We start from the raw sequence: 20,455 nt of genomic DNA on the forward strand, positions 1-20,455 counted from the left end.
TCAATATATATGTTAACTCAGCATACATTTAAGGCTGCAAATTTCTGTGGTTTTTAAAAGGAGCAGGCTTAGATTTTTCCTTACCTTGTATCTCTTCATGCAATCTTTCTTGGTTCTTCCTGGAACAGTTGCTGCTATCTTTTCCCATCGTTCAGGGGTGTTTACTGGATAGGTTTTTAGTGCTTGTTCCAGAAGTTTCTGTTCTTCTGCTGTCCAAGGGTTAATGTCACAACCAGGCACTATGACACAAAACAAAATCATCTCTTCACATCTGTAAAGGTTTTACAACCAGTAAAGTGAGGGTTTGGTCCTTGTAGTCATCTCTATATTTGCATTTTGGGTGGTATAATAAACAGCATGGAACAACCAAGATGTCACAATTTTGTACCCCTTTTCTCTCCTAAAGGTGCTGATTCATTTTAATGCCAGGTTCCTGCTTAAGTGATCATACTTGTGCAAGCCCAGGCCATAAATATCACCAGCTTACTCCAGTGCAGGGTAGCAATCAAACCAAGACTTATTCCACCACCATGCACTTTGCAGCAGTGGTAGTGAGCAGGAATTTTTTCCCCTCCCTTCCAGGTTCAGGAGCACAGAAGCCAATGTATGCTCTGAGGTTATGTAACTAAAGGACATACCAGATTAACTCCCATAATTATGAAAGGTATTGGAATTTCACTACCTGTTCTAAATTGAACTTAACCCAATTCCCCTAAAAGGAGAAAGAAAAAATACTAATGGCCCACCAGCCAGGAACCATTCCAAACTTTCAAATTATAAGTGCTCAATGGTTACCTCTGCTATTGCAATACAACATTTTGGCCATAAAGGAAACCAACAGACATTGCAGAAAGTGCCTTTTTCTCTTATAGCTTTGTGCATTTTTAATTTGATAGGATGAGGTTTCATTTTTTAAAACAAATTCTCAGTAGGCAATTGGCTGTAACCTAATTGCTCTAAGTTGCCTGAAATTCAGTGTGCATGTTCTCACATCAAAGAGCACACTGGGTATAGGTAGCTAAATGATATGCCAAAAATCTCCAATAGCTCGTGCTCTGCCATGTGCATACTGAGTCATACAAACCAGGATGGTACTAAATTCAATCCCCAATCTGTGCTAAATTAGATGAAGTCAGCCATTGTGGTGGCAGAGGTTGGCCTCGTCGCTCAGGATAGGTAATAGGTGGGTGGGGGGGATGCAGAAATCAGTCAGATCATTATCGAGTGCACGTGCAGACTACAAGGTGAAATCAGAAACCGGCTCAGCCATGGTATCAACTGCAGTTAAATAGCTTGTCAGTACTGTTGGATGCAACCTGAAGAATGGCTACTTGGGTGAGGGGCTGTGGGGTGCCCGTGAACTTATATCTCAATGGGAATTGATGCCTTCAGGAGAGGGTGGCACATAAAACCGGTGTGTTGAACTCAATGCCATATTTGATCAAAAAAAATAAAATTGGAGTGGCTCCTTTTTTATAATAAAAATGAACTTATTTTCCTTCAGTTAAAAAACAGTCCACTGTTGAATCCTGAAGACCCGTACAGTATAATGGCAAACATATTAAACTTTTTACTATGTTCACTTAAACTGAAAGACACCCAGAAGTACAACTGCAGATACTTAACGTTCCAAATGGGTAATTTTATGATTTGAATATTTTTTGCTATAGAATGCCAGGGTGAAGTAGTGGTGGTAGCACTGGGAGCAACAATGCAATCAGTCAGTCAAAAGTACTGTACAACATTATAACGTATTGGCTTAAATGACTTTTTTCCTGTAACATACTGGTACTAAATAGTTTAATGGCAACACTGCACTCTTGTGGTTCAAGCAGTCAATTGAAGTCTGTTGAGGAAATTACTACCACTGATTCTCTACATAATTTCACAATATATGGGTTATTAAAGTTTTTATAGCAATGATTCTGATGTTGAAAATTGCATCTGCAGTGTACAAAATCATGAACAGCATTAGGAAACTTGAGACTGCTTCCATGTCATTAACATATTCAAAGGATAGCAGCTGTTTGTGTCCATGAAGCAGATCACACAAGTTATGGGCGGGTGCAACAAGATTTTGTAAATTAAGTGAAGTTTTTTTTTTACAAACTCATCCATAGTATCTCAAATCCTGTTTTACGCTCCTGCCCTCAAAAATAAAAACTAAATCTAAACTCTATGCTTTCCACTTGCTCATCTCCCAAACGTATACATCAGCTTTGAATGTTTGTAAATGAGTGGACTCGCATAAATGCTGAGAAGTCAACACAGTGCAGATTGATATAATTAAGAAAAGGTAACAAAGCCAATTTCTTACCCTCAAATCTCTCTGAAGGAGTTACCTTATCCACTGCTGCAACTGCTGTACTGTGCTCTTTATTGAATTTTTCAAATGCTTTTTTGTTTATTTCATCTTTTTGTAGAGGATCTGAAGGACAAATAGAAATGATTAACAAGCTACCCACTTTTGTTAATCTATAATGGATAGAAGATGGTCCAAATAAGAAAGCTGAACTGACGGCTGAACTCTTAACTATCATATGCGTTTTTGATATTCCTTCCCGAGTGTCTCTACATGGAAACACTATTCATTACTTTCAAAGTAGAGGTACAGATAGTTAGAAATCTCAGGAATGAACCTGCAATGCACTGGGGCTTCATGCTGCACCACTGCCCAGCTCTGCAACTGATCAAAGCAATACTGACTATCCAAAGGTAATAACATGAATGTTATCCTCAGACGCTAGTCAACATTTGCTTGATAACTCTCTCCCCTCCTACAACTTACGATGTTTTACCTTGTAAACACTGATTAAAGCTTTTCAATTTTCCTATCGCCACTTTCCTACTTTTTCCAAATGGGTGGAACAGGTTATACTGAAGATTGAATAAAAGGTGGTCCAGTACTTACCAAGTTTTTGTAAATTCTTGGCTTTGTTGATTACATCCTTAGCTGTCCTTTTGATTCCACTTGTTGAGTGTGAATTAATAAAATTAGCAATTACTTCCCATCTGAAAAAGAACAGTTCTATATGATACTGGAATTAATTACTAGATAGCATTCCACTTTTGGTTTTTAAAAACATTTAACAAATTTGATGCAGTATGTGTTACTTTTTTTTAAATGGGGGATGAGGAGTGTTTGTGCATCCAATTATCTAAACAGGACATTTCTGATGAAGTGACCCAACCAAAATGTTAACCTTTCACTTTCATATGCTGACAAGTCTGCAGTCTCGCTATGGTGCTCCCTGCTGCAAATGCACACATGGAATATCAGGCGAATACATGACAGTGTTTGGCTGCAATGGCACCACTCACAAACCCTTACATAAAAATGGTCATGTGAACAAGGTTCCAGAGAAGTGCCAGCACCCATGGAATAATACCTTTCATCTCCTGAAGGTTGAGTTAGAGAGAAAATTAGGTGGGTTGGGAAGAAAGAGTCAGAAGTAAAAACAAATATTTGCCTCAACTAGGAATGATTAGAGCGTCTATGCCTACACACCGTTCAGCAGGGCTAGCAAGATGTGTGGTGGTTAAGAGGGTCAATGAATCAAACTACTTGCATTCCCTAATTTTTGGAAATCTTTAAGTTAATCTTGTATTGCTGCTACATGGAGTATTTTTATTCACCATTCCCCCCTCATACATAAGAAATGTGTGCAACAAATGTACAGAGCTAAGGATTCATGCTTTTAACTTGCAATTTTACATTTAGAAATCAGTGCTTCTAAAAGCATTTTCATTTCCTCACAAATCCTTAGGCTGGATTTTCACAGTTGCAGAGCTGCAGCCAGCAAGGCACGCATTCTTACAAGAATAGTTATTTATTCAGCATTTTTCACCGTGTATTACCTTGCATTAGTTCCAGCAGGAAAGATATTTACGCCTTTTATCAAGAGCTGCAAATCATCCTCCAGCCAGGCTTTACCTCCTCCTCCACATCCTGCGGCATGATCGGAGCTTTTAGTAGCCTGGCGCATTCGCGCCTCAGCTTCCTCCTTCTCTTTTGCTAACTGTGCATTCACCTCTTGGATCTTTAAAAGAAGTTAAAATTGAATTAGATTGATGGTCATTCAATGTCAGGATTTCCTCAAATTCTTATTTTTCAAATACAATTGTTCAGTATCAACTTTTCCTCTCCTATATCCGCTACGGGTGCTATCACCCAGCACTTGTGTTGGAATCAGCTTTTGAAACAAAGTAGAGAAGCAGGAACAGAAGACAAGTATGTATTGTTCAAGTTTTGTTCATAGTTGCCATTTAAAAAAATAGGCACCATAGCATAGCAACACAAAAGGCACTGCAATATGCAAGTACTTGTAAAAGTAGCCTGTTCAACTACCACCAAATGATTTTATTGCCTGATACCACCAAAGGAAAGTAAGTGGAAGGCATACATACATTGACCAAACTCAGGGACCAGACACTGAAAATAAACTCTTAAAAAACATATGCAGCCTATGATTGCTGAAATTACATATTTATAAATTTACTGATTGAACTTCACTATATTTTAAACTTGTATAAACAGAACAATTCCAAGGCACACTGGCAATAATGGCCCTGAATTTCTAATCGGAGGCTTCCTGCGTGCGGATGCCTCCAATCGGAAAATATCTACGCACTTACCTGCTGGCTCCGTAGGTCCCAAGACTTCCAATCGTGGGCCTCTCCATTACGAAATGCACAGAGGCCCAGGTATCCCAGGGGTGCATGCGGATCGCAAGCACCCCATGGATCACGTGGGCCATGGGGAACCAATCAAAGAAGGGAATCCCCCTTCATACTTTTGACAGGTCTCTCCGCACAGATCTGTCAAAAGTATGAATGGGGATCACTTAAAAAAGTTAAACATTAAAAAAAAAATTTAAATCACCTATTTAAAATGAGTTAAAATTACATTATTGTATTTTAAACAAATATTTAATTTTTTGAAAAAAAAGTTTAATGGGCTAAAAAAATTTAAATTATAAATTTTTTAAAACTCTTACACTGGTAAAAGCAGGCCATACAGATTTTGAAAGGATTTCAGCAGGCGGAGGTTGTGCAGAAAGCGGAACTCTCTGCCCACGGAGGCCCTTTTCCCAGGCAGGCGGATGATCTGTCAAGTGCCGGTTTTCAGTGCATGTGCTTCCCATGCCTGAAACCGGCACTTGCGAGGCCCCTATGGATGCGTACACACCTCGTACGCACCCGTGGGGGGTAGGAAAATCCAGCCCAATAATTATTGATGCCCCAAAAGTGTCAAGCTCAGCTAATTAAGTTACTTCGTATGTAAATAAAACCAACTGTTAAGATAGCAGAACAGACCAAGGAAAAATGTGTTGAACTTTGTTTACTTTAGCAACCTCAAGTTAGTAAATCAGTGCTAGCACTAGGTACAGTTCGTGTACTAATAATATGTTGGGGGCTGGTGGAGAAAAAAAACGTACTCAAATCAATATACTGTATTTCTGTTGTGATGTTCTTAATTTGTCACACTGAACTGCTCCCACCAGTATCACCAGCAGTATTTCCCCCCTCGTGTAACAAAGCTCTCTTCAAATCCAAATCTGGAACTATAATGTAACATTGCAATGAGTTGAAGTACAGATCAGGCATGATTTGTTTGAATGGCAGAACAGGCTTGAGGGGTTGAATAGTCTACTCCTGTTTCTACAAGCATTTTTTTTTGCAGTTCAAGTGGGCAAAGTCTGAAAATTCACATACACGCCTTTATATTTTAGCAAAAACCTAACCAACACTGGTGAATTGTTGCATTTACAGCACGTCAGGATGGGGCGGAACAGCAGAATCTCAGCATCTAGATATATTAAGGAAAGTTTCTCCAAGCTTTTCTTGCACACAGTTCCATGTCCTTGTCCTACCTATCATAATTGACTTTCATCAGAAAGGTTTCATGCAGACATATGTACCAGTTATCCCTCATCAGTCTCTAAAGGACATGAGCTTGATCAGCAAGATTTTTTCCTGCACAGTGTAAAATTCTATTAATCCTTCCTGACTTAAGGGTTCAGAATCCATAACTTTAACCTAAATAAAATCCATGCGTCAAAATAGTATGTTAGCAGCAAAAGGTTGCTCTCTTTCACACCCCCACGCCACCCCAGAAAACATTATACGTCATACCTGTTTCTCTATCTCAGTTTGGCCTTCATCCCTTGTACTTGATGCAAGTACTTCATTTAAGGCTTGTAGGCTGGAAAGAAGGAAAACATGAAAACACATTGAAACCTACTAAACAAAATGCCACGGTGGGCCGATTGTGCTATTGTTAGAGCATTGATTATACATAAATACTTTTGGGTAGAGTTAATCCAGTCCTTTAATGGACACAAGTATAAAAGAACAAAGTTAGCACCTACTCAGCAGTTCTGTTCCCAGGGGCCACAATTTTAAAGTTTATGCATATGTTAAACCACACTTAATGTGAAGCAGATTGCTGCTCTGGTTTTCAAACTGCAACTTGCATTTATATAACATCTTTAAAGTAGAAAATCATTCCCTATGTGCCTCACAGAGGCGTAATCAAACAAAATGGACTCCAAGCCAAAGAAGAAGCTATTCGGAGGGGTGACCAAAGGCTTGGTCAAAGAGATGGGTTTCAAGGAGAATGTTAGAAGGGGATAGAATTCGTATGATGGGGCAAAGAGAAGGGGGAATGCACAAAAACATGGATGAGGGTTTCATGGACTGAGTGAAGGAGGGAGGCGGGTGATGTTAGAGGAAGTCTTTGTAATGGAGAGGATATGGGGCGAGGAGCTCAGCTTGGGGTCAATTAGAATGCTGAGGCTGCGGACAGTCTGGTTCAACCCGAGACAAAGGCCAGGGAGGGGGATGGAATCGGTGGTGAGGGTACGGAGTTTGTGGCATAGGCCGAGTACAGGAAACTTTGGTTTATCCGGAGGTTGTATGTCTGGAATACTCGATCTAACGGCAAAAATCAGGAGCCGTTTTCTATAAGTTTTTTTAGTTCTCGTTCTTTTTTTTTCCCCCAATCAGGCACTGCAAGGTCTGTAGCTATAGCAACAGCTTCAGCTAGAGACGCTTGCAGCTGCAGCCGACTCTTTAGAAGGTGTTGCTAAGCAACAGTGTTTGTTGTCAGATACGGAGATGAAAACCTCCGTATGCTTCAACATTAACTTTGTATGTCCAGCAGTTTTGATAGATCGGCAACACGCCGCCCGTCAGTGCCGGATATCACAAAGTTTCCTGTAATTAAAAACACCATTTTATGTTTTAAGTTCAGGTTTCCAGTATTTGCATTATTTTCTTTTATTTGTAGTTTTTGTTTCCATCAAGGAAAAATTGAGGGAATTCCTGAATTGTATCTCTCCCAAGGATACTTCATAGAGACACAGAGCACAGGTATAAACTTAAATAAATTAATAGCAAATCATTCACCTGGATTTATGCAGATAAGGAATTTTAAAATAAAAAAAATATTTACCTCATTAGTTCAAGTCGGTCACAGAGTTTCTCCACATCTTCCATCATTTTCACATTTTCAGTATGATTATCAGTGAAGTAATTCCAATTCTTTAAAAAATAAAAGAATGATTCACTCTTACAGTACAATAATCAGACTGGAAAGTCCAATGGTTTAAGTCAGCAGTGATGATAATGACTGCATTATGCCAATGTTGATGCTGTACAATTCTCAGAACTACTTGTACAGGGGTGGCAGCAGTATAGCTAGAACGTGGATAGCAGGGTGCGATTTCAAGACCAAAAGCAGAGATGGTAAGTGCACTGGCTGGTGCAACGCTGAGACAAAGAAATCAGGAAGGCCCAAATTTCAATCCCTGGTTATTAGCTGATAGCCAAGGCAGTGGTGAGGATGCTATGGGTGGTCTTGAGTGCTTCATCTCTAAAGGGGGCAGGAGAGGGGGGGGGGGGGAAATCAGTTGGTTCCCACTCCTAATTGCTATTCCTTGCTAGAACGTATACAGGTGTGGATAGGGTCAGGCTTAGTAATTCTGGCCCTAAACAGCCAGCTGACATTTCTGAGCTTCCGACAAAGAATGACCTCTTGAGTAGGGTAGCTAGAGCTGCTGACACCCTAGGAACTTTACCCCCAGTATGAGGCAGCATCTTCATAACAGAAAACTAAGGTGAAAGATGGCTTGACGTGACGTACTGATTTAAAACCCCAAAGACACTGCCCTCTTTATAATAAACTTCAGACATTCTTGCTTGTGTCAATAAGTTTTTAAAAGCCTTACTTTAGTTGCGATCACTCTGCAAGCTGTGGATGTTTAATGTCATCAGTTTATTTATTTTTAAAAGCTTGTAGGTGGACAATATATATATATATCTCCTTATAGTAAAGGCGAAAAAAAGGGTCGACATAAGCTGAGCCAGTGATTACTTTATGCTTTAGAGTTTGTTATCCATTGCAATTTTCTGTTGTAAGCTGGCAGCTGAGATCAGAGAAGTACAACACTCAGGTGAGGAGTACACATGTGTGACATTACTGGAAGTTTGGTGAACAAATGTGGTGATTTATTGAAAAACAACTTCATATCCAGTATCCATTATAGTGTTCCATATGGAGTCCAGTGTGCAGTTCTGGTCACCTAATTATGGGAAGGTGATCATTGCTTTTGAAATAGTACAGAGAAAGGGGAGACAAAGATAAATCTAGGTTTGAGATTAAATTCATAAAAAGGTTTAAAGTTGGGCTTGCTTTCTATAGAAAAGAGAAATCTCTGAGGTGGCCTAATTAAGGTTTTCAGATTCATGAAGGGGGAAATCAACAAAGTTGGTAGAAGCAAATTGTTCATTATGGCGAAGGGCGTAAACACAATTAAAAAAAAATAAGGAAGAGAAGTCACTTTTTTTTACACTAGGGCAAGAGTTGTGTAATAGTTAGCAGGGGAGGTATTGAAGCGGACAGTATAAATGAGCTCAAGAGAAAAGTAAATGCATGTCTGGAGAGAACAGAGATTGAAATATGGTGATTTGATGAGAAAGTGACTGGGAGGGGTTGAACATGTTTGGACAAACAACCTTTTGCTGTTGTCTTTTCTTAGATGGGAATTTTTGACAAGACAGAACTGTAAATGAAAGGCTTTTCTAATCCACAACAACTACGACTTGCATTTATATAGCATAAAGACATGACCAAGACAATTCACAAATACATACAACTAAAATAGATGCTGAGCAATGAAGGAAGAGATCAGAAGGGGTGACTGAAGGCTATGTTGGAGATAGATTTTGAGAAGGTTTTAAAAGAGAGAGCTGCAGAGGCAGCGAGGGAGTTTCAAAGAGTAGGAATAAAGCGGCAGAAGGATGATCAGGTGAAGGGAAGATGGAGGGAGATGTACAGAAGGCGGGAGTTAGAGCTTTCAAGAGGTAATATAGAGCTGGAGCAGATTGCAAAGATTATATAGAATATACAGCACAGAAACAGGCCATTCGGCCCAGCTAGTCTGTGCTGGTGTTTATACTCCACCCGAGTCCAGCAAGGCCATGAAGGGTCTTATAGATGGGGATGACACTTGAGTTGTGTCGAGGGCAGGGAGATGGGCGAGCACAGACAGTAGTTTTGGACAAGTTGGAGTATATGGAGGGCAGGGAGTCGGAGGCCAGAAAAGGGGGTGTTGCTGTAGTCAAATCCACACATGACAAAGGCACGTAGAAGGGTTTCAGTGGCAGGAGGCTGAGCTAGGGGTGGAGGTGGACATTATTGCAGCCTTCGTGACGATCAAGGGCGTGAGGTTTAAAGCTCAGCTCATGTCTTTACAGGACACCAAGATTTTGAACACTCTGGTTTAGCCCAGAGCGCAGCGGGAGAGGGGGACGGAGTCAGTGATGAGAGTAGAGTTTGTAGCGGGAGCCAAAGGCAATCGCTTCAGTCAGAATATTTATCTTTATATTCATGGCGAAATTCCCAGAAATGACCAGCCACGCCAACTAAAATAATAGTTCATCACACCTTACAGACGGTACGCAGCTTCTGCCTTTCTTTCTTGATTGCTTTCTTCTGTATTTCCTTTTCCTTCTTTGTTTGCAAGGCTTGCTGTCTGGCTTCTTCTTCTTCTTTCTCTTTGGCCAATCGGGCAACTTCTAATTCAGCCTGTTTTTGCTTTTTTTTTATAAAAAAAGGAAATATTTTGAACTTCGTTCTAAAATAGAACATTAAATTAATGCTGAGGTAAAGTGGTTTGTGTAAGTAAAATTTACTGGTGCATTTTGGATTCCTGTACAGGATATCACAATATAAAAGCCCAAATTAAATAACACAGGGAATTAAATCATGTATTTTGCAATATTCCAATATTACTTGTCTTAAAATTTCTAATTTTGTAAGTGTTATAGGATAAAAAAATAATTTAAAACTACAGGAAACTTTGGTTTACCCGGAGGTTAACTGTCCGGAATGCTCGAGCCACCGGCAAAATTCAGGAGTCAGTTCAGTAAGTTTTTTTTCTTTTTGTTGCTTTTTTTCACCAGTCAGGCTCTGCAAGGTCTAGCTAAAGCTGTTGCTTAGCTACAGAGACGCTTGCAAGCTACAGCCGACTGTTCAGAAACTGTTGCTAAGCAACAGGATTTGTTGCTAGATACGGAGCTCAAAAGCTTCCGTATGTTTTAACATTAGCGCTGGTTTGTCCGGCAGTTTTGATGGGACGGCAACAGCTCGGTCCCATCGGTGCCGGATTATCACAAAGTTTCTTGTACTCTTAAGTTTACAAGAGTGCTAGATATTATTTGTTGTTCAGCATTTTTTATTTGCATCATTTATTCAGGTGCAATGACTGGAACCAGTTTCCTACTCTACTCAGTTCTCTCACAATGCAACCAGTGACATAATACTCCTGAGCCTGTAGAGGGCCATTTCAAGCAAAATTACTATGTTTTTACATGATATCCTTCACCCATACATTTGTGATGGTGTAGGTCAAATTCACCGATTTACAATATTGATCAGCACTAAAGAATGAAAAAGACTTGCATTTATATAGTGCATTTCATGACCAAGATGTCCCAAAGCACATTACAGCCAATGAAGTACTTTTGAAATGTAGTCACTGTTGTAATGTAGGGAAGCATGGCAGCCCATTTGTGGACTGCAGGGGCCTACAAACAGCAATGAGATAATGACCAGATCATCTGTTTTAAGTGATGCTGGTTGAGGGATGCGTATTGACCAAGTCACCTTGGAGAACTCCCTACTTCAAATAGTGCTATAGGATCTTTTACATCCACGAGACAGGGCAGACGTCTCGGTTTAATATCTCATCTGAAAGACGGTGCCTCCAAAAGGTGCAGCATTCCCTCAGCCTAGATTATGTGCTCAACCTTCCTGGTTCGGAGAGCTAGATGTGCCACCAGAAGATAGAGCAACAAAGTTGTTGGTTGTAGGAGACTTTTTCTGACTGGTTTGCAAGTCTGGATAATGATGTGCCAACTCTCCCGAGTACATGTTTTTAACAAGAAAGGGAACCCATTTGGTTTCATGGCTCAAATGGCCTGAGCCACAAAAGTCTATAAATACTCTTCAATGCCAAATGACAATGAACCAACTAGTGGCCAGTTTGGAGGCGTAGTATAATAGACAGGTGTTATCTTAGTTTGGGTTCCAGTAGTTATCTGCAAAATTAAACCATTTATTCATTCAAAGGCTCTCTGCAACTGCAGCTTGGCAGTTTATATTGAAAACTGAAAGGGGCTGGGTCTGGACTACCTCAGTGTTCTTACTGCATTCAGAGTTAGAACTATACAAATTTATGGCACAGGAGGTAGTCCTTTAGCCCATCGTGTTGCGCTGGCTCTTTGTTACAGCAATCCAAAATTAATCCTGCTACCCTGCTCTCACCCCACAGCCCTGCATCTTCCTCCGCTTCAAATGATGATCTAATTTTCCTGTGAAAGAGGTCAATGATCTCTGCTTCAACTACTCCCTGTGGCAAAGCATCCCATGCTCCAACAAATCTCTGATTTAAAACCTCTCCCTTCAGTCTCACTGACTATTTTAAATTGATAACCCCTTGTCACTGATTCTCTAACCAGAAGAAATAGTTTTCCCTATTCACCTGATCAAATGCTTTATAATCTTAAAAACCTCAAATCCTTTCTTAGCCTTCTCTGCGTCAATCCCTCCTCGTAATTAGAGTTTATCTGTGATATTCTAGTGAATCGATGTTGTATGTCCTATGAGATTAATATCCTTTCTAATAATGAGACATCCAAAACTACTCAGTACTCTGCGAGCTAACCAAGATTTTGTACAAATTTATTGCTTCTTTACCCTGTATGCTATGCCCCTATTTATAAACCTAAAATGCTGTTGGCTTTTTTTATGACTATCAACCTTCACCCACACCTTCAGAGAATAATGTATTTGCACGCCTTGTTCTCTTGTTCCTATCCATTCTTCAGCATTCTTCCATCAATTTTATAATCCAATTTCCTGCTTTTCCTTCTCCACACTATAATCTTAATTCTGTTCTGACGAGAGGTCATCGACATGAAACGTTAACTCTGTTTCTCTCTCCACAAATGCTGCCTGACCTGCTGAGTGTTTTCCAGCATTTTCTGTTTTTATTTTATAATCCTAATCCTGGTTTACAAATCCCTCCATGGCCTTGCTTCAACCCACCTCTGCAATTTCCTCCTGCCCCATGTCTCAATGTTTTGGAGTCTGGGCTTCTGTGTATGTTCTCCTCCCTCTTCTCAATCAGCAGTGGCAGAGCCTTCAGCCATTGTGGTCCTACACTCTGGAATTCTCCTTCTAAACCCCTTTGCCTGGCCACAGCTCTCTCCAAGATCCAAACTACTTCTGCCAGCACCATGAGATATTTCACTGGAGTCTCTCATTTTGGATTTAATTAAAAACCTTTGGCACATAATGTTATGTGCAAGTTGCTATTGCTGTAGAAAATAGCAAACAAAACATCCGGTGCTAATATTGTCTTGGATCTCTGTGAAAACAATGTTGGTAGTTTGTTAAAATGGTTCCCCCTGCCTTCCGATATATTTCTCAGCTGTCTTGGTAGGTGAAGTATAAAGGTTCCTAGACAAACCTAGGGCATTTTTTGGGCCACAAAGGGGAGCTGTAGTTTCAAGACATTTTCTGATCCAATTTGCAATCTTTGGCATAACCCACATAATATTGCACCACGGCCTGTAGGATGGCACCAGTGGAGGAAATGCCTTTCTGCAGCGGACAGTTCTGGTGTGGCGTGTTGTTCCCACATGACATCTCTTTTTAAATCATTCCAGCAGAAATCAAGTTGTAATACATTCAGAATTAAACCGGATAGACATTACCAGTTTTTAATCCTTACTTTCTCTTTTTGTTCTTGTTCTTTTCTTTTTGCTTCAGCCTTTGCCTTCTTTTCTGCTTCTTTCCTTGCCTTTTCTTCTTCTTTAAACTTTTTTATTCTAGGGTCACAGCTGTATGCAGTGTCTGTCAAGCAAAGCACCACATAAAATCCTGTGTTTCAGTATTGCAAGAGGTTTTATGCGACAGAAATTCATTGGCATATATTGACAATGTACCTTTCCGTGTGAGAGATGTACTGACCAACAGAATTACATACAACAAAGGCAAGAAACAGGCAGGAGTCTATAAATTCTTTTAAAAGGGAATTAGTTATTTGAAGAATATTAGGTAGTGTGCAGCAGTGTGTTTAGGCTGGGCCATGTGAGGACACAGACTTCATGGGTTCAATGACCCCTCTCGGTGCTGTACCAATCTGATGCTAAAATGGGTGAAATTGTTATATGGCTGTCCAGTTCCTTTTAGCCATCAAGTTAACACATTTGTTACATGAGATATCAAGTGTACGGACTGCAGTAAATGGCTGTCAAACAGAAATAATAATGGTACTGAAATGAATATGTAATATTAGTAAGAAGGGACTTTTGCACAGCACATCACGTCCTGAAACGCTTCACAATCATGAATATTTTTAACTGCAGTGTAAACGCAACAGCTAAGGTCCTATGATCAGCTAAACTGTTTTGGGTGACACTAGTTGAGGTAGGAATGTTGATGACCCAGACACCAGGAGAAACATAGAAAAATAGGACCAAGAGTAGGCCATTCGGCCCTTCGAGCCTGCTCCGCCATTCAATATGATCATGGCTGATCCTCTATCTCAATACCATATTCCTGCTCTCTCCCCATACCCCTGGATGCCTTTTGTGTCTAGAAATCTATCTATCTCCTTCTTAAATATATTCATGGCCTCCACAGCCTTCTGTGGTAGAGAATTCCACAGGTTCACCATCCTCTGAGTGAAGAAATTTCTCCTCATCTCAGTCCTAAATGTCCTACCCCGTATCCTGAGACTGTGACCCCTCATTCTAGACCCCCCAGCCAGGGGAAACATCCTCCCTGCATCCAGTCTGTCTAGCCCTGTCAGAATTTTATACGTTTCAATGAGATCCCTTCTCATTCTTCTAAACTCTAGTGAATACAGGCCTAGTCGACCCAATCGCTCCTCATACGACAGTCCTGCCATCCCAGGAATCAGTCTGGTGAACCTTCACTGCACTCCCTCTATGGCGAGTATATCCTTTCTTAGGTAAGGAGACCAAAACTGCACACAGTACTCCAGGTGTGGTCTCACCAAGGCCCTGTACAATTGCAGTAAGACATCCTTGCTCCTGTACTCAAATCCTCTTGCAATGAAGGCCAACATACCATTTGCCTTCCTAAATGCTTGCTGCACCTGCATGTTTGCTTTCAGTGACTGGTGTACAAGGACACCCAGGTCCCTTTGTACATCAGCATTTCCCAATCGATCACCATTTAAATAATACTCTACCTTTCTGTTTTTCCTACCGAAGTGGATAACTTCACATTTATCCACGTTATACTGCATCTGCCATGTATTTGCCCACTCACTCAACTTGTCTAAATCACCTTGAAGCCTCTTTGCACCCTCCTCACAACTCTACCTAGTTTTGTGTCATTAGCAAACTTGGAAATATTACTTTTGGTTCCCTCATCCAAATCATTGATGTATATTGTGAATAGCTGGGGCCCAAGCACTGATCCCTGCGGTACTCCACTAGTCACCGCCTGCCACCTCAAAAAAGACCCATTTATTCCTACTCTCTGTTTCCTGTCTGTTAACCAATTTTCAATCCATGCCAGTATATTACCCCCAATCCCATGTGCTTTAACTTTGCACACTAACCTCTTATGTGGGACTTTATTATAGGCCTTCTGAAAATCCAAATACACCACATCCACTGGTTCTCCCTTATCTATTCTACCAGTTACATCCTCAAAAAACTCCAGTAGGTTTGTCAAACACGATTTCCCGTTCAAAAATCCATGTTGACTTTGTCTAATCCCGATGATATATACTAAGTGTCCTGTTATCACATCCTTTATAATAGACTCTAGCATTTTCCCTACTACTGATGTTAGTTCCCTGTTTTCTCTCTCCCTCCTTTTTTAAATAGTGAGGTTACATTTGCCACCCTCCAATCTGCAGGAACTGTTCCATAATCTATAGAATTTTGGAAGATGACAACCAATGCATCCACTATTTCCATGGCTACCTCTTTTAGTACTCTGGCCCTGGGGATTTATCAGCTTTCAGTCCCATTAATTTCTCCAGTACTATTTTTTTACTAATACTAATTTACTTTAATTCCTCCTTCTCACTAGACCCTTGGTTCCCTAGCATTTCTGGGAAGTTATCTGTGTCCTCTTCCGTGAAGACAGAACCATAGTATTTGTTTAATTACTCTGTCATTTCCTTGTTCCCCATTATAACGTCTCCCGTTTCTGACTGTAAGGGACCTACATTTGTCCGAGTCAGAAATTTGTAGATTCAAACCCTGCTCCAGGACTTTAGCACAGAACTCCCTATTCTTCATCGAATAATGCCATGGTACCTTTTACGTCTACTTGAACAGGCCATTTAATGTCTCATATGAAGGATGAAGGAAGGCACCTCCAACAACATAGCAGACTCTCAGTACTGCACTGAAGTATCAGCCTAGATGTGCTAAAGTCCTGGAGCAGGGTTTGAACATACAAATTTCTGACTCGGAGACAAAAGTACTACCAACTAAGTCAAGCCGACACCCAGACCTATTGTACGTAGGTTCCCTGAAGCCTGTCCTTCCCTACCTTATTAGTATAAGAAAAAATCCCTTTAGAAACAGCTTATATACTGCAGGTCTTTCTAGTATTATATTTATCATTCTGAGGACTAAACAAATAATTGACCCGCCAGAGACTACAAAACTATCCTTGCTCTTTATTTATGTTCAATCATAGATTTGTTGAACACCGAAGGACAGGTCCCCGCGACTGGTGCAATACAAACAATACCCCAGTTGCTGAAGAGCTGATCTGATACCCAAAATCTGATATTCACCGTTAGTACATACACACATACGTACAAAGGTTTATCTATAGATTAGTGTTTGACTAGTTCTAGTCTTTCTCAATCTAGAGCAAACCATGCCGTACTTCACTATACTTATTCACATTACTTGTTTTTTTTTCTTATTTATTCATTCACGGGATCTGGGCATCACTGGCACAGCCAGCATTTATTGCCCATCCCTAATTGACCTCGAGAGGTGATAATGAGTCGACTTCTTGAACCGCTACAGTCCGTGTGGTGAAGGTACTCCCACAGTGCTGTTAGGGAGGAAGTTCCAGGATTTTGACCCAGTGATGATGAAGGAACGACGATATATTTCCAAGTCAGGATGGTGTGTGACTTAGAGGGGAACTTGTAGGTGGTGGTGTCCCCATGCGCCTGCTGCCCCTGTCCTTCTAGGTGGTAGAGATCACGGGTTTGGGAGGTGGTGTCGAAGAAGCCATGGCGAGTTGCTGCAGTGCATCTTGTAGAGGGTACACACTGCAGCCACGGTATGCCGGTGGTGGAGGGAGTAACTATTTAAGGTGCTGGATGGGGTGCCGATCAAGCAGGCTGCTTTGTCCTGGATGGTATCAAGCTTCTTGAGTGTTGGGGAGCTGCACTCAGCCAGGCGAGTGGAGAGTATTCCATCACACTCCTGATTTGTGTCTTGTAGGTTGTGTAAAGGCTTTGTGGTGTCAGACGGTGAGTCACTCGATGCAGAATACCCAGCCTCTGACCTGCTCTTAAATACAGTGGCTACATGTGGCTGGTCCAATTAAGTTTCTGGTCAATGGTGACCCCAGGATATTGATGGTGGGGGATTCAATGATGGTAATGCCGTTGAATGTCAAAGGGAGGTGGTTAGACTCTCTTGGAGATGGTCATTGCCTGGCAATGTGTGGTGCAAATGTTACTTGCCACTTACCAGCCCAAACCTGAATGCTGTCCAGGTCTTGCTGCATGCAGGCACTGACTGCTTCATTATCTGAGGAGTTGTGAATGGAACTGAACACTGCAGTCATCAGTAACATCCCCACTTCTGACCTTATGATGGAGGGAAGATCATTGATAAAGCAGCTGAAGATGGTTGGGCCTAGGACACTGCCCTAAGGAACTCCTGCAACGATGACCTGGGGCTGAGATGCTTGGCCTCCAACAACTATCTTCCTTTGTGCTAGGTATGACTCCAGTCAGTGGCAAGTCCTCACCGATTCCCAATGACTTCAATTTTACTAGGGCTCCTTGATGCCACACTCGGTCAAAGGCTGCCTTGATGATGAGGCTCGCAAAGAGTCATATTATAGATTACTGAAAAGCTCTTCAGCATGTGGATAAGATGAAGGCTCTTAATATTCACCCATTTCTTATTTCAGATGTGAGAAGTCACACAACACCAGGTTATAGTCCAACAGTTTTATTTGAAATCACAAAGCTTTCGGAGCGCTGCTCCTTCATCAGGTGAAGTGGAGAGATGCCTATAGACACAGATTATATAGTCAGAGAATAATGCCAGATTCTTTATTCTCTGACTATATAATCTGTGTCTATAGGCATCTCTCCACTTCACCTGACGAAGGAGCAGCGCTCCGAAAGCTTGTGATTTCAAATAAAACTGTTGGACTATAACCTGGTGTTGTGTGACTTCTTACATTTGTCCACCCCAGTCCAACACCGGCATTTCCACACCATTCTTATTTCAGGACCTTGTTGCTGAGACGCACATGCACTAATTGCCAAGTCACTAATTTTTCCTTCTGTCCTATCTGGCCTCCACTCAGCACATCTCCACGGTAGTGCAACTGAGAGTATGATAGCGAACAGAAGGGGGCAGAAATTGTAATTCAAATGAAGCAATTTAAATAAACAGCACAGGAAACATTTTACGCTTGAAAAAATTGAATTAACAGGTAGTTCAATTTCAATGTAACTTCAAATTAACAGGAGCTTGTAGAGAAGTTTTCAAAAATCATCTCAACTTACCAACTAGTGTCCTTATCCTATTCATTTCTTCTTTTTTCCTTTGTGCCCGAGCTGCTCTGTTCTGCTTCTCAATCCACCTTCTCTCATCTCGGCTGCAGAGAGAAAATCACGAAAAGCATTAAGACTAGATTGCTAATGCTCATTGATCCTTGAGTGAATTCGGACAGGGAATCTGATGAAAACTTTGGCTCTTCCACAGTAATTACACTATTAAATTCCCCATTAAAAGTTAGACCCAAAGGGATTAGCTGTAACTGGGGTTTTAACAGCGTATTGACTGCTAAACAAAGGTTAAGGGCCTGAAAAAACAATTTTAATTTTGTGCAGCGTCAAATTTATCCATTTTAATAAAATTTAAAATTAAGAAGTGTTCATCTTTATTTTAGGTTTGCCTTTTCCCCATGTGAGAACCCCAATCTTTGTTTTTCTCTAACATATTTAAAAAGTTAGAATTTTAAAAGCTTACTCACTTCCTTATTAGCTGTGTGAGAATTCTGCGTTTTGATTGGCTGCTTAGACAGCTTGTTGAGGTCACAGCAGCTCGCACAAGGGGATCCCCACTAACCTCTGTTGATCTGAATTGAATGTCGAAAACCCGAAGTTCTCGACTCAGAGATCACAAGATCCTTGTGTGAAGCTTACTTCTGGGCCCGTGGTGAACGCCTTCGCTTCACTGCTGTCCGCAAATTCCAGGCCATTATTTTGCAAGGAATGGGATTGAGCTAAAAGTCTAAATCAGGCTTGGGGTGGCATAATGGTGCTCTAACGCACAGTGCCATGGATTGGAATGACTCCTGCTTATGCGTACAATTCTAACTTGGCAAGTTCCCAATCTTTTCAAAAGTCAATGTTGGCAATAATGTGTCATCTATAATTGCATCACTATGGTAAAAGTTGAAACTGAAATAATAATTTATAAAAGCTGCATGACCTCACCTAGTAGGTATATCTGCTGCGTATTATGTACAGATGAGAAGATCAACGTTTCAAACCCTAGTCCATGCGAAATTAGTTGAACAGAGCCGAAACTTTGGCAGAGGCTCCAGAGTTGGACTCGGCCTCCGCAGAGACAGGCAGGGAGAGGAGGAGAAGAAACCCACACACGGGCAGCTAGGATTAATGCTCTTGATCTGTACCCAGCAATTCCTACTACAAGCGAGGGTACGTGGATGCCAGCTCTGCAGCTGACTGGATCTTGCTCAGATGATCCCACAGTCAACCAGCCTGCTAAACTTGCTATCCAAGGTCACACACAAAGATTGGCCATTTGGGAAGAACATGCACTTATGCGACAAAGAAAACCCTATCCCAGTTTGGGCCACTGCCTACAGGTTTTTTTCGGTTGGGCGGGTGGGAGTGGGGGGGGGGGGGGGGGGGAAAGGAGGGGAGGGGGGAGGGAACAAGTCTATCCGGGATATTGCCTCCTTCAATGTGGACAAATACTGTTCCATCTCATTTTAAAAATATTCTAACTGTTTCATTTGTATGAATTGTCAGCATTGAAGCTTCAATTGTCAGAGTTGCATTTTTGGTGAACAAATGGATCTGTCCAGAGGAGGATTCACATGCAATGTTTCTACAAGAAGAAGAATTATGCCAAAGGCTTTCAAAAAATATTGAATAAAACCAAAGGATATGAGTGAAAGATTACATACCACTCCGCTTTTTCTTTTTCTTCTTCGTCCAAGTAAGAAAATTCCCGCCAAGAGTCAAAGTTATACCTAAACATAACGGACTTGAGCATTAACAATGAAGCAGACGAAAAACAAATCCAGCAAATACATGACAAGATATTGCAAAATGACGAGATCATATGTTGTACAACTAGAAGCTCAACCAGTACCATAGCAATTAGGATGCTGAATACCCACAGCTGCACATTCAAGTACCAATGACAACACTCTCTGAATTTCACCTGGCACATTTGCAGTCAGGAGAACAAAAAAACAAACTTGCATCTATATGGCAGCTTAACACGTCTGCAGGATGTCCTAAAGCATTTCACAACTAATGAATGACTTTATGAAGTGCAGTTACTTATTACATAGGCAAATGCAGAAGCCAGTTTGCACACAAGGTCCCAGGAAGGATGTTGGTCAGGGCACTATTCTTCTTTGGAC

The 20,455-nt window shown here is 41.0% G+C and overlaps 1 protein-coding gene across 2 annotated transcripts in view; it reads right to left on the reverse strand.

Moving 5' to 3' along the window:
- Positions 1–20,455, reverse strand: part of dnajc2 (DnaJ (Hsp40) homolog, subfamily C, member 2) — a 40,496-nt gene that overhangs the window by 750 nt on the left and 19,291 nt on the right. For both annotated transcript variants that reach the window (XM_086010433.1, XM_086010432.1), the window contains 10 exons: positions 19,991–20,056; positions 18,336–18,427; positions 13,302–13,423; positions 9,950–10,099; positions 7,457–7,545; positions 6,136–6,205; positions 3,859–4,040; positions 2,912–3,012; positions 2,318–2,428; positions 85–239 (listed from right to left, as the gene is read on the reverse strand). In XM_086010433.1, the coding sequence (XP_085866559.1) occupies positions 85–239; positions 2,318–2,428; positions 2,912–3,012; positions 3,859–4,040; positions 6,136–6,205; positions 7,457–7,545; positions 9,950–10,099; positions 13,302–13,423; positions 18,336–18,427; positions 19,991–20,056 (1,138 nt within the window). The remainder of the gene's footprint in view (positions 1–84; positions 240–2,317; positions 2,429–2,911; positions 3,013–3,858; positions 4,041–6,135; positions 6,206–7,456; positions 7,546–9,949; positions 10,100–13,301; positions 13,424–18,335; positions 18,428–19,990; positions 20,057–20,455) is intronic.

This window comes from Somniosus microcephalus, chromosome 17 (genome assembly GCF_052327205.1).
Source record: "Somniosus microcephalus isolate GS21.2 chromosome 17, FLI_Smic_1.0, whole genome shotgun sequence".
In the NCBI taxonomy this organism is placed as follows: Eukaryota; Metazoa; Chordata; class Chondrichthyes; order Squaliformes; family Somniosidae; genus Somniosus; species Somniosus microcephalus.